At 38.0% G+C, this 13,430-nt stretch overlaps 1 protein-coding gene across 1 annotated transcript in view; it reads right to left on the bottom strand.

Annotated features, from left to right (window-relative positions):
• Window positions 1–1,465: 1,465 nt before the first annotated feature.
• Window positions 1,466–13,430, bottom strand: part of LOC115212230 (general transcription factor II-I repeat domain-containing protein 2A-like) — a 126,524-nt gene continuing 114,559 nt past the window's right edge. Inside the window, exon 3 of the mRNA XM_029781068.1 lies at window positions 1,466–1,587. Coding sequence (XP_029636928.1) covers window positions 1,466–1,587 — 122 coding nt within the window. The remainder of the gene's footprint in view (window positions 1,588–13,430) is intronic.

The raw sequence follows: 13,430 nt of genomic DNA, 5'->3' as shown, positions 1-13,430 counted from the left end.
ACATACATATAAACATATGTACATGCTTACATACACACTCACTGATTGTGTCATCTTGTCTTATGATAGCCATCTCCCATTTAGCCTGATTGCTCTGAATTATTTTCATTCTTATTTGTGCACGGAGATGACTACACAATTCAACATTGCCATAAAATTTTATAAAATATACAAGAGACCAAGAAATGCAATGCTAGTGACACATCTTCTGTACATCACTGGATTTGATTGACAATATCTTGTGCCATTCTCTCAGTTGCCATTGTAGGTTCCAGTTACAGACTCTGCAACATGATTGGTACCCTTTTGACTACAAGTTTTGCATCAGGGTATCTTTTTTTTAAAAAATCAGCTGCTTTCCCCACAGATTTGTTAAAGAATAGCAGAAGCTTCCTCCACCCCAGGTCAGAATGAGCGTTTTGATTGGCAGAAGGTTATTGGGCTGAGTTGGTGGGTGGGAGAACCAAGAGAGCTTCATACACACACACACACGCATTCATATATAATAAATTTATTATGTGTATGTGTGCGCGTGCACTCTGAAGGTGAGACCTGAACACTTTAGTGCTTTAGAGAAAAAAATGGATTGAAGCATGTCATTACAACATATACAAGCATATACATACACATACACATAGGGAGAACAAGAATGACTTGGTAGGAAGCATGAATACTAGCAAGGGATGAAGTATAAGCTTACAGTGTGAGCTTTGGCAGAAACAATCTTGAGATTCTCATTTACACAGAGGTTGCAAAGTCTTTTCCAAAGATAGTTTTACTTTAGACCAAATGTTCTATGTTATATTGCTTATTCTTAAATTCTAACTCACAGAGGTCATTGGAAAGTGAGGTGTGAGTTCTTTAGTGTGGGTTTCAAAATGTATTTTTATGGTGGTTGAGACAGAATTTAAATTGAATAATATGTGTTAGAAACTACTTTCTGATATAAAATTACTGAAGCAACTGTAATCATTTCAAATGTGTAAATTATCTGTCAAACAACTGCTTACACCAAAAACTCCCTTCCTTCTCTCTGCTGGGAGCAAAATTTTAGAACTGCCATTATCACCATCCACATGGTGAAAGTAAGTTGGTTGAAATTTGGAGATTGCTTACACAAAATGAGTAAATGTGTGTTACATGCAAAAAGGAAGATAGAATAACAGCCAAACTTTTTTAAATAATGAACACAGGTACATATAAAAATTTTCCAATATTTTTTCTTCTGAATAAACAGACAATATTTAGGAGACAAATGTTGAAGATAATGGAATTGTAATTACTAGTGGTTCTAATTGGACAGCTGGATGAAGCAATGATTTTAATGTTAGTAGAATAACAAATATTAATATACTATTGATGATTTTTGAGTTTTAATGCTGTTGTAGAAATTAGTTCTCAAGTAGACCAAAGAAAACTTTACCACTATAATAAAGAGAAGAATAAATTAGCTAATGTTTGTTTTCTAGTCTCTATGGTTTGCAGATCTTGTAGTATCTTCAATGTGCTTCATTTTATATTTAAAATTGTTTCCAAAAAGGGCTTCAGTGTGATACTGGAATGAATCTGTAGAAAAGTGTTTGTTAGCTAAAACATTAGAAAGTGTAACAAAAATATCCTACATTAAGTTGTTAAGAATACTCTTGAGGTGGTTCGGTTGTTTGTGCTTCAAAAGTATTTGCATTTCTGTAACATTTATATCACATTTAGACATTGCATATTTTTATGAATTTCTCTGTGTATATATTCTTTTCTACTCTAGGCAGAAGGCCCAAAATTTTGGGGAAGTGGCGGGGCCAGTCGATTAGATCGATCGCAGTATACAACTGGTACTCAATTTATTGACCCTGAAAAGATGAAAGGCAAAGTTGACCTCAGTGAAATTTGAACTCAGAATGTAAAGACAGACGAAAAACCACAAAGCATTTTGCCCAGCCTGCTAACATTTCTGTCAGCTTGCTGACTTTTTCTGTGTATATACTGAAGGCATACGTTTCTTGCTTTGTGCCACCTAACTTTAATTATCAAAATAGTTTGACATACATTCACAGTTTTATCTACAGTGCAGTTTTTAGAAGTACACACAGAGCTATTTATGTTCCTTATTTACTCTCTACTCTTCCTGTGTCTCATTTTTCACCCATTTTTCACAGGTTCTTTCTTTCTCTGAAGCATGCATATTTCTTTCACACTTTATTAAAGCACTTTTATGCTTAATATATTCGAGATAAATAAATACTATCATATATTCCTTTACACCAATCAGTTCCTTTTATTTTACCAAAACCAAGATAGGCTCAACAGATTTAGTAACATCTAAAAACCAATCCTTGTCCAATTCCATTGTGTATAATTTTTCAGTTTCCTTTTTTTCAACAAAAGTTTATCGTTTTTGACTACAATTAAGCTATTTACAGAAACACATTTCAAAACTTATTCTTGATTTTCACTTAACCTTAATCTCTTTCAAATCTATTACACACCTATAGTTTATAAGCATTAATAGTTAAATCATTAATACAAGTCATCACTCTTATCAATCAACAAAAGTTGTTCATTTTTTTATCAATTTCAAATCTATATCCAGTCTATTTGCCTTTAGTCTCTATCCTAATAAAAATTTAATTTCACACATTACTCAGTATTTTTCTAACTCCACTTCATTTTCTCTCGCTCTTTCAATCATTCTTACTTTCCTCTCTCAAATACTGAATATATATAAATAACTTCAAATGTATTTTCAAAAGATCGATATAAAACAAATTAGTAAGCTTTTCTATAAATAAATAACAAATATACTACTTTCCAAGAATAATGTTTTTCCATCTTTAGTTTCTGTTTCTCCTTCTTAGTATGAAAGAGAGACTATATATATATATATGGATATAGCAGTAAATGTGTGGATAAGCAAATTAGACAGATCAATATATAAAGTATATCAAATCCATGAACACAAAAAATGTATATATGTATGAATATAAAGTTGTCTGACTTACATAGACTACAAATGAAATGGAGAATTAAAGGAGTGGGGGAAAAGTATTACAAATCCAACAGCCGTTTCTGGAGGCTTGATGGTCTATAATAAAGCTTGTGGAGATCAATATATAAAGTATATCAAATCCATGAAATACAAAAAAATGTATATATGTATGAATATAAAATTGTCTGACTTACACAGACTACAAATGAAATGGAGAATTAAAAGAGTGGGGGAAAAGTATTACAAATCCAACAGCTGTTTCTGGAGGCTTGATGGTCTATAATAAAGCTTCTTCAGGGAAAAGATTTTAGATTTGAGATGTCAAAGCTCAAATATAAGATCTGGTCTCTGAAGAGAGAGATTTCTTTACAATTTTCACGAGACTGTTACACATTTTGAAATAAATGACAATGATGACGATGATACTTCATTTGAGGAAACTTTATCTTTTACTTGTTTCTCTCATTAAACAGCGACCATGCTGGGGCAGCATGGCTTTGAACTCTTAGTATTTATTTTTAAGCCCAGTACTTATTCTATTAGTCTCTATTGTCAAATCGCTAAGTTGCAAACACATCAACAGTGGTTGTCAAGTGGTGTTGGGGAACAAACACACACATAAGTATGTATATATATATATATATATATATATATATAGATATATATATATATATATATATATATTATATATATATATATATATATATATTATATATATATATATGTGTGTGTATGTATGCATATATGTATACAGTAATACCTCGGTTTTTGAATAGATCTGATCACAGATAAATCATGCTTTATATCTATCTCTTTATCTCTCTATCTCTCTATCTCTCTCTCTCTCCTCTCTCTCTCTATATATATATATATATATATATAATATATATATATATATATATATATATAATATATATATTTAAATTAAATCCAGTACAAGGAAAATAGCGATGAAAACATCCAATCTTTCACCGGTTCAACTGTTTGATACCGAATTTCATAGAGAAAAACTTTACAATTCACATAGGTGTATACTAAATCTATAAAAAGGAAAAGAAAATGGAGATAAATAATTGTCAATTCAAAAACTAAAATTCCCTAACAAAACATTATATTATATTCTTATAATAATGTAATATAATAAATAATAATAATTAATAATGAATATTAAATGTATATATTATATATATGTATATATATCTATATATATATATATATGTGTGTGTGTGTGTGTGTGTGTATCGGCATTAAGAAGGACATCCAGCTGTAGAAATCTTGGCAGATCAGATTGGAGCCTGATGCAGCCTCCTGGCTTGCCAGTCCTCAGTCAAACCATCCAATGCATGCCAGTTAAACGATGATGATGATATATATATGATTGATGCTGACTAAGGAAAGGGCCATTGTGAATATTAAGCTGGAGTCATTTTACTATGTCAATGGCAAATAAATATATTGTTGTAACCAAGATTCTTATACATTCATATAGAATGAAAAGAAAAGAATTTTTAGAAGTGCAATTGTCAAGAATGAGAAGAAGAGGAAAAGAAGATGTCAAATATTTAGGAGTGAGGATAAGGTGGATTTGCAGGGAGAGAAGAAGAAAGGAAGGGGCAGAAAGAGAGGAAGATGGAAGATAGAGTTAGGAGTGATTAGGGGAACGTAACAGTCGGAAGTAAACTGGTGGCTTATTGCTTAACAGTAAAACCAAATATTCACACATCCATGTACAGGTGTGTACTTTCTCTGTACCTGTATAGTATTCTATAGGTGTGCATGCATGCATACACACCTGCATGTTCTCATGTGCAGAGTGGAAAATGTAAGGAGATCACAGGGTTAAGAAAACATAAAGATAGTGACAAAAGTTGTACATTATAAATAGATAGAAGAGATTCAATTGGGGTGGGAATGCAAAAAGAATGGTTAGGGAATAATTGGGGAGGTGGCTATTATTTGCATTTACGATTAAGAATTAGGTTACTCAATTCATTTAGACAATCGCTGAATTGCATAATAGATAACACTTCTGTGATGCAGAGATCACACTTGTTATAACCTTCTTTTCTCTTTGTGACCGTTTTATTTTTTCGTATATCTCTTTACTCTTTTACTTGTTTCAGTCATTTGACTGCGGCCATGCTGGAGCATCGCCTTTAGTTGAGCAAATCGACCCCGGGACTTATTCTTTGTAAGCCCAGTACTTATTCTATCGGTCTCTTTTGCCAAACCGCTAAGTGACGGGGATGTAAACACACCAGCATTGGTTGTCAAGCAATGCTAGGGGGACACACAAACACACACACACATACATATATATATATATATACATATATACGACAGGCTTCTTTCAGTTTCCGTCTACCAAATCCACTCACAAGGCATTGGTCGGCCCAGGGCTATAGCAGAAGACACTTGCCCAAGATGCCACGCAGTGGGACTGAACCCGGAACCATGTGTTTGGTTAGCAAGCTACTTACCACACAGCCACTCCTGTTTTTCTAATTTGTTTTTTCGCTTGGTCTGATGCGTAGCTGGTGGACAACCCCTCATTGAGTAATTATTACTTCTGAGCTTCTGTCACCTAGCAATCATATATAGCCTGAATTTTACCTGCTCCATTTCCTCAATTTAGATTAAATGTGTGTGTGTGTGGTGTGTGTGTGTGTGTGTGTGTGTGTGTGTGTGTGTGTGTGTGTGTGTGTGTGTGTGTGTGTGCATGCACATGTATGTGTGTCTGAGTGTGTTTGTGTTTATGTGTGTGCATATTGATGTCTAAGAAATTCAATTCTTTAAAGTCAGTGTTGTTGGTTTTAGGTTCAGTTGACTTTATATATTTGTCTTTCTCATATTCATATATTTATATTTTCTGCAAATGATAATAATAAAAATATTTTATAAGCTTAATTATAAGTGATCAACATGTGATAATTAAAGAAAATCGCTTAATACTGGGGTATATAAGACCTCATCAGAAAAAAATCGGGTTTCCATCACATGCATACGAAAAACCTATTTTTTTCCATTGAGGGCTTATATGCCTCAATATTAGACTATTTTCTTTACTCATTTCATGGTGATTTCTTATAAGCTTAAAGCTTATAAAATATTATTAATATTATTTAGAGAATGGTAAAAATTGACACTGCTTACCAAAAACCATTGCATATATACATACATATATATATATATATATATATATATATATATATATATATGTGTGTGTGTGTGTGTGTGTGTGTGTGCATGTGTTTGTGTGTGTGTGTGTGTGTGTTGTGTGTGTGTGCAATCTATGTGGGTGTTTTTTCAGAAGATTGTCTGGTTTAAAAAGCCACATGATGGTGTTAATGTGTACAGGAAGTGGTCAAACTCTGCATAAGGAGTAGACAACCACCATATATATATATATACATATTTATCTATTTTCATTCTCTACCGTATTTTTTTATTATTTATGTATTTTCATTCTCTCTCTGGCTTTCATTCAGTCATTTATCTAATTAATTATTTTTCCCCCTCAAATATAGTATTCAAACTAGTTGCTTCGATTTTGTCGCCCACCCTCCCACCCCCAATACCGGAAGTTTCTACCCAAATACCGGAAACTACCCCCCTCCCCCACTAGCACCTATGTAGGGTTTATCTGAACATATAGCGCAAAAAATTGTGAAAAGTATGCAGGTTGTAGTCTAGAGTTTCCATATGAAATCTGCCAAATGCAAGCTTTCTTTTCAGGTACATGACACGATGGTCCCTCGTCCCAGGGTATCTGATGCCCACACCTCCCAAACCCTCAGAGTTGGCATGCTCAATGTTGGCACATTGAAAGGTAGGTCTGGAGAGATTGTAGAGCTGCTTGAACGGAGACGTGTGGATGTATGCTGTATCCAGGAAGTAAGGTGGAGAGGAGGTTCTGCTAGGCTCCTCACAGGCAAAGGACAGAGGTACAAGATTTTCTGGGCTGGGAATACTGACGGGGTCGGGGGTGTGGGTATACTTCTTGCGGAGAAATGGGTAGGTAAGGTAATCGAGGTAGTCAGAGTAAGTGACAGAGTAATTAAAATTAGATTAGTTCTTCACCATAGGACAGCTACCATCATCTCGGCATATGCCCCTCAACCTGGGCTACCGGAAGGACAAAAAGACCAATTCTATGACACCCTATTGCGGACTACCTCATTGACAAATGACAGAGACCTTCTCTTCGTGGCAGGTGATTTCAATGGACATGTTGGACGACATGTTGGGGGCTTCCATGGCGTCCATGGAGGCTACGGTTTTGGCTCTCGAAATGAGGAGGGAACCAGGCTGCTGGAGTTCTGCGATGCAAATGACCTTATGGTCTGCAATACCCACTTCAGGAAACCCACCTCTCACCTAGTCACCTACCGTTCTGGCAGACACACCAGCCAGATTGACTACATCCTTGCCAGAAAAAGGGAAAGAGGGCTGATTATAAATGCCAAAACCTTCCTAGGCGAAGAATGTACTCCCCAACATAGATTAGTAGTTAGCGACTTCAGGATCAGAGCTAAATGGTTGCCCAGAAGAAGACTAGCTTGGAGGAGAAGGGTCTGGAAGCTTAAAGATCCTGCAAATGGACAGAGATTTAGAGACATACTACTCGAAGCCTCTGACGAGATAGAAGGGGATATAGCTTCACTTAATGTGAAAGACAACTGAAGATTCCTACGGGACAATCTGCTGACAGCCACTGACCAGATCTGTGGATGGAGCAAAGTACCATCTCGACCCAGAGTAACATGGTGGTGGAACACTGTGGTTGACAGGGCTATTAGACAAAAGAGACAGGCTTGGAAGGACTGGAAGAACGGTGGTAGCAGGGAATTGTATCAGACAGCCAAAAGGGAAGCTAGGAGACAGGTTTATTTAGCCAGAGGGGAAGCGGATAAGAAAAAATTTGCCAATGTTCTGAGCCGTGAGGATGAAAGACTTGAGGTATTTCGTGTTGCAAGACAGTGTGTGAGAGAGAATCGTGACGTGGTAGGAGAGAAGTGTGTTCGCATGGATGATGGTTCACTTGCACTAAATGAGGATGCAAGGAGAGAGGTTTGGAGATGCCACTATGAAAGGTTGCTGAATAAAGAAAATGAATGGGATAAAGAGAGTCTGCCGAATGTTGACCCAACAGAGGGACCAGCTATCCGAGTTGATAGTTCCGTGGTAGCTAAGGCAATTAGAAGCATGAAGACAGGGAAAGCCCCAGGCCCATCAGGAATTACTGCAGAGATGCTCAAAATATCTGGCAGTGTCGGCTATAACCTAGTCACCCGTATAGTCAACCAGGTGATACACGAAGGAGTCATACCCAATGACTGGTGTAGCAGCATACTAGTCAACTGCTACAAAGGTAAAGGTGATGCCCTAGATACAAATAATTACAGAGGTATCAAGCTGTTGGATCAGGTAATGAAGGTTACGGAGAGGGTCATAGCCCAACTAATTAGAGAGAGAGTTAGTTTAGATGAGATGCAGTTTGGGTTTGTCCCAGGGAAAAGCACCACTGATGCTATATTCCTGGTAAGGCAGCTGCAGGAGAAATACCTAGCCAAAGATAAGCCCCTGTACCTGGCTTTCGTTGACATGGAGAAAGCCTTTGATAGGGTCCCCCGATCCCTCATCTGGTGGTCAATGAGGAAACTAGGGATAGATGAATGGCTGGTGCGGGCTGTGCAAGCCATGTACAGAGATGCCGTAAGTAAGGTTAGAGTTGGCAACATGTACACAGAAGAATTCAAAGTAGAGGTTGGGGTCCACCAGGGTTCAGTACTCAGCCCCCTCCTATTTATCATAGTCCTCCAGGCAATTGTGGAGGAATTCAAGACAGGTTGCCCCTGGGAGCTCCTCTATGCTGACGACCTCGCTCTAATTGCTGAGTCACTATCAGAACTGGAGGAGAAGTTCCAGGTGTGGAAGGAGGGTTTAGAATCGAGGGGCCTTAGAGTCAACCTAGCTAAAACCAAAGTACTAATAAGTAGAAAGGTAGACAATCCACAAATATCCTCAGGAAGATGGCCCTGCTTGATCTGTAGAAAAGGTGTAGGTAGAAACTCTATAAGATGTACCCAGTGTAAGCTATGGACACATAAGAGGTGCAGCAATGTCAAAGGTAGGCTAACTGGGAAGATAGTTTTTGTATGTGGCAGATGCTCTGGAGCATTGACCTCCGAAAATCTGCAGAAAACAACTTCCGTCACTTTCCGGGGGGAAAAACTAGAAGTAGTTGATAGCTTCCGCTATCTAGGTGACCAAGTCAGTAGTGGGGGTGGGTGCGCTGAAAGTGTAACTGCTAGAATAAGAATAGCCTGGGCAAAGTTTAGGGAGCTCTTACCTCTGCTGGTGACTAAAGGCCTCTCGCTCAGAGTAAAAGGCAGACTGTATGATGCATGTGTACGAACAGCTATGCTACATGGCAGTGAAACATGGGCCGTGACTGCTGAGGACATGCGTAAGCTCGTGAGGAACGAAGCCAGTATGCTCCGATGGATGTGTAATGTCAGTGTACTTACTCGACAGAGCGTTAGTACCTTGAGAGAAATGTTGTACCTAAGAAGCATCAGTTGTGGTGTGCAAGAGAGACGATTGCGCTGGTATGGTCATGTGGCGAGAATGGATGAAGATAGGTGTGTGAGAAAGTGCCAATCCCTAGCAGTTGAGGGAACCTGTGGAAGAGGTAGACCCAGGAAAACCTGGGACGAGGTGGTGAAGCATGACCTTCGGACGTTAGGTCTCACCATGGAAATGACTAGAGACCGAGACCTATGGAAGTATGCTGTGCGTGAGAAGACCCGGCAAGACTAGTGAAGCCATAATCCGTGGCCCCTACCTGGGACGTAGTCAGTCCACCTGTGCATACCTTCCTTCTTGTGACACTTGTGAAGACCTGTTGAGGCAAGTGAGAATCGAATCAAATCAAATCGAACCAAATCAAAATAGATGAACATCAATGGAATTTGTATCCTTGTGGTACCAGTGCCGGTGGCACATAAGAAAACCATCCGAACGTGACCGTAGCCAGTACCACAACGACTGGCCTCCGTGCTGAGGGCACGTAACAAATACCATCCGAGCGTGGCCGTCCGCCAGCCTCGTCTGGCACCTGTGTCGGTGACACATAAGAAAACACCATCCGAGCGTGGCCGTCAGCCAGCCTCGTCTGGCACCTGTGTCGGTGGCACATAAAAAACACCATCCAAGCGTGGCCGTCTGCCAGCCTCGTCTGGCACCTGTGTCGGTGGCACATAAAATCACCCACTACACTCTCGGAGTGGTTGGCGTTAGGAAGGGCATCCAGCTGTAGAAACACTGCCAGATCTGACTGGCCTGGTGCAGCCTTCGGGCTTGCCAGACCCCAGTTGAACCGTCCAACCCATGCTAGCATGGAAAGCGGACGTTAAACGATGATGATGATGATGATGATACATACATACATACATACATACATACATATATATATATATATATTATATATATATATAAGTATATATATATATATATAAGTATGTATATATATATATATACACATACACTCACATATGTCGTTGGTGTTAGGAAGGGCATTCAGCCTTAAAAGCCATGTGAAAACAGACACAGATGTTTGGTGCTTTCTTGTACCTGGCCAGCTCATGTCAAATCATCAAACCCATGCAACCATGGAAGGCTGACATTAAATGATAATGATGATGATGATATATACATAATATGTATATATATACAACATATGATATATACATCATCATCATCATCATCCTTTAACATCTATTTTCCATGTTGGCATGAGATGAATGGTTTAACCAGAGCTAGCAGGCTGGAGAGCTGCAACAGGTTCCAGTTAGATTTGGCTTGGTTTCTATGGCTGGATGCTCTTCTATGGCTGGATGCTCCTAATGCCAACAAGAGTGTAGTGGTTGCTTTTTACATGCCACTGGCATGGGGGGCCAGTCAAGTGGTACTGGCATCGACCACACACGAATGGTGCTTTTTGTGTGCCACACACACACACATATATCTCATAATTTTGACTTTGTCCTCGTTGCCTTTCTTGACCAGAATATTTAAGCTGATGTATCTCCTGTAATTTCAAAGTTTTTTGTTTGCTTCACTTCCTGATGAATAGTAACATCCACTTAATTGTTCATAAGTGAAACTGGCAGTCATTAATACAGGTAATATTTCTGTGCAGAATATTCCAATGGTTCAAGGCATCGTATAATAGGGAAACATTCCAATAGAATCTTCAATTATCTTCAAGCACACCAAATCCAATATTTTGGTTTGAGAAACAGAACAAACTGAAGCTGTGAACATTTCATTAAATGTTAATAAGAAAGAAAAATTTCATAATTAACTTTGAAATCAATATATTCTTAATCTAGATTATATCTTTGCATTTATACCAGAAATTACTGGCATAATAATGTTATAAAGATTTTTTTTTAAAATTGTCTGGAAAAGATGGAGATTTCAGGCAAGGTAAGAGAGTACCTGTATTCTGGAAATTGAACTTGTAATTAGAACAAAGGAAATATGCAAGACATTTCTAAAATTCAATATAGAAGATTCTACTGTTGCTTATAACCAACTTCCTTTGTTTACTTGTAAGAAACTAGTGACTACTTAATAGGAAGATTTCTTTGGTTTAAAAAATAAACATGAATACATACCATATGCAATACATATATACATACATATACACACGCACACATACATACATACATACATACATACTTACATACATACATACATACACACATACACACACACTCACACACACATACATACATACATACATACATACATACATAAATGCATGCATACATACATAAATGCATACATACATATATACATAAATATATACATACATAAATGCATGCATATATACATACATTAAAGTCATACATCGATTAATGATGGAGGGGTAAAAAAAAAAGAGCCATTCTCTTTTTCTTTTCCAAACAGTTCAATCTAAAACGTTGGGAAATTCTTTTCTTAAAGGCATATTGATTTTAAACATTTATATATAAACACACATATATACACTGGGGTAGCTAAAGATAGGAGAAAAGGCTGACAACTCAGGCATCGTTTTTCCTTCCTTCCTTTCTTTTTTTTTTTTGCTTCCAATGGGCATGACACTTCATCTATTATGTATCATGGCATAATTTTTAAGAAGAAGCAGCTCAAACTTCAGCTCCCTCACTGCACACACAATCTATATTTTTCCTTTCTTACATTGCATCTTCATTTTCCTCTTGTTCTTTCATTTCAAATTACCCCCCCCCTCCACTGTTTTCCTTTGCTCTCTCTTACTTTAAGAAATCCCATTCTCACATACATACATCCACTCTATTCTGCCCCTCTCTCTCTCTCTCTCAGAAGCATCTGTCTTTCTCTGACACATACAGTCACACTATTAGTCTTTTTCTCCACAATCTCTCATTCTCGTTTACTTTTGGTAGAACACTATCCCTTACTCTGTCAAGGTATGGTTTTGGACATGCACATAGAAATCACACCTCCCAAACACACGCTCACCAACACACACACACACACACATATGCAAATGTATACTCTCTCCCCCTTTTCCATGTCTCTTCTCACCAAAGTTCCAAGCACATGTTCCCCTCACACACACACACACACACACACACACACAAACACACCTCAGCATAGACATTCACTGTTTCTTTCCATCTTTCGCCCCTCAGCCTCTCGCATCTATCAATCTCTTCTCTACTGGAATAGTATTCTTCTGTTCAAGCATGCAGGTGGTATTTGCAAAAATAAAACAAAAGACTGTTGGGGAAAGGAGGGGTTGGGGTGGAGTGGGTGGGTGGAGGCAAGTGAAAAGAAAGTCACAGAAGTGGAAATATAATGAGAGACTTGGTATGAGAGGTGAAGAATCAGAAAGAATCAATGAGTGGTGATGTAGCAGATACACACGAGGTCAGGACAGAGTTTAAAGAGTGGAGTCAAGGTTAGCTTTTTCTGAGAACAACATTTCCTGCATCATCATCATCAGCATCATCATCATCCTCAGCATCATCATCATCCTCATCATCAGCATCATCATCATCGTCGTCATCATCATCATCATCATAATGATCATCATTATCATCATTGTCGTCATCATCATCATCATCATCGTCGTCATCATCACTGACACTGCAGCCACCTAACCTCTCATCCTCACTACCATCCCACACACATCACTGGCAGACAGATAAAATTTGAGACTGTTGTTGTTGTTGTTGATGATGTCATCGTCGTCATCGTAGCTGTTGTAGTTGTTACAGCCAAACACACAGGAAGAAAAACAGCATCAGCTTCACTATTATAAGCAAAAAAGCACAGAAGAAGATGGACTGCTTAACAGAACTGTGGTAACACAAGTGGGGTGGAGGGGTGGAAGTGAGAAACTCATTCT

This window comes from Octopus sinensis, linkage group LG5 (assembly GCF_006345805.1).
Source record: "Octopus sinensis linkage group LG5, ASM634580v1, whole genome shotgun sequence".
NCBI classification, from domain to species: Eukaryota; Metazoa; Mollusca; class Cephalopoda; order Octopoda; family Octopodidae; genus Octopus; species Octopus sinensis.
The sequence above is the reverse complement of the archived record's forward strand: the minus strand, read 5'-3'. Positions and strand labels throughout refer to the sequence as shown.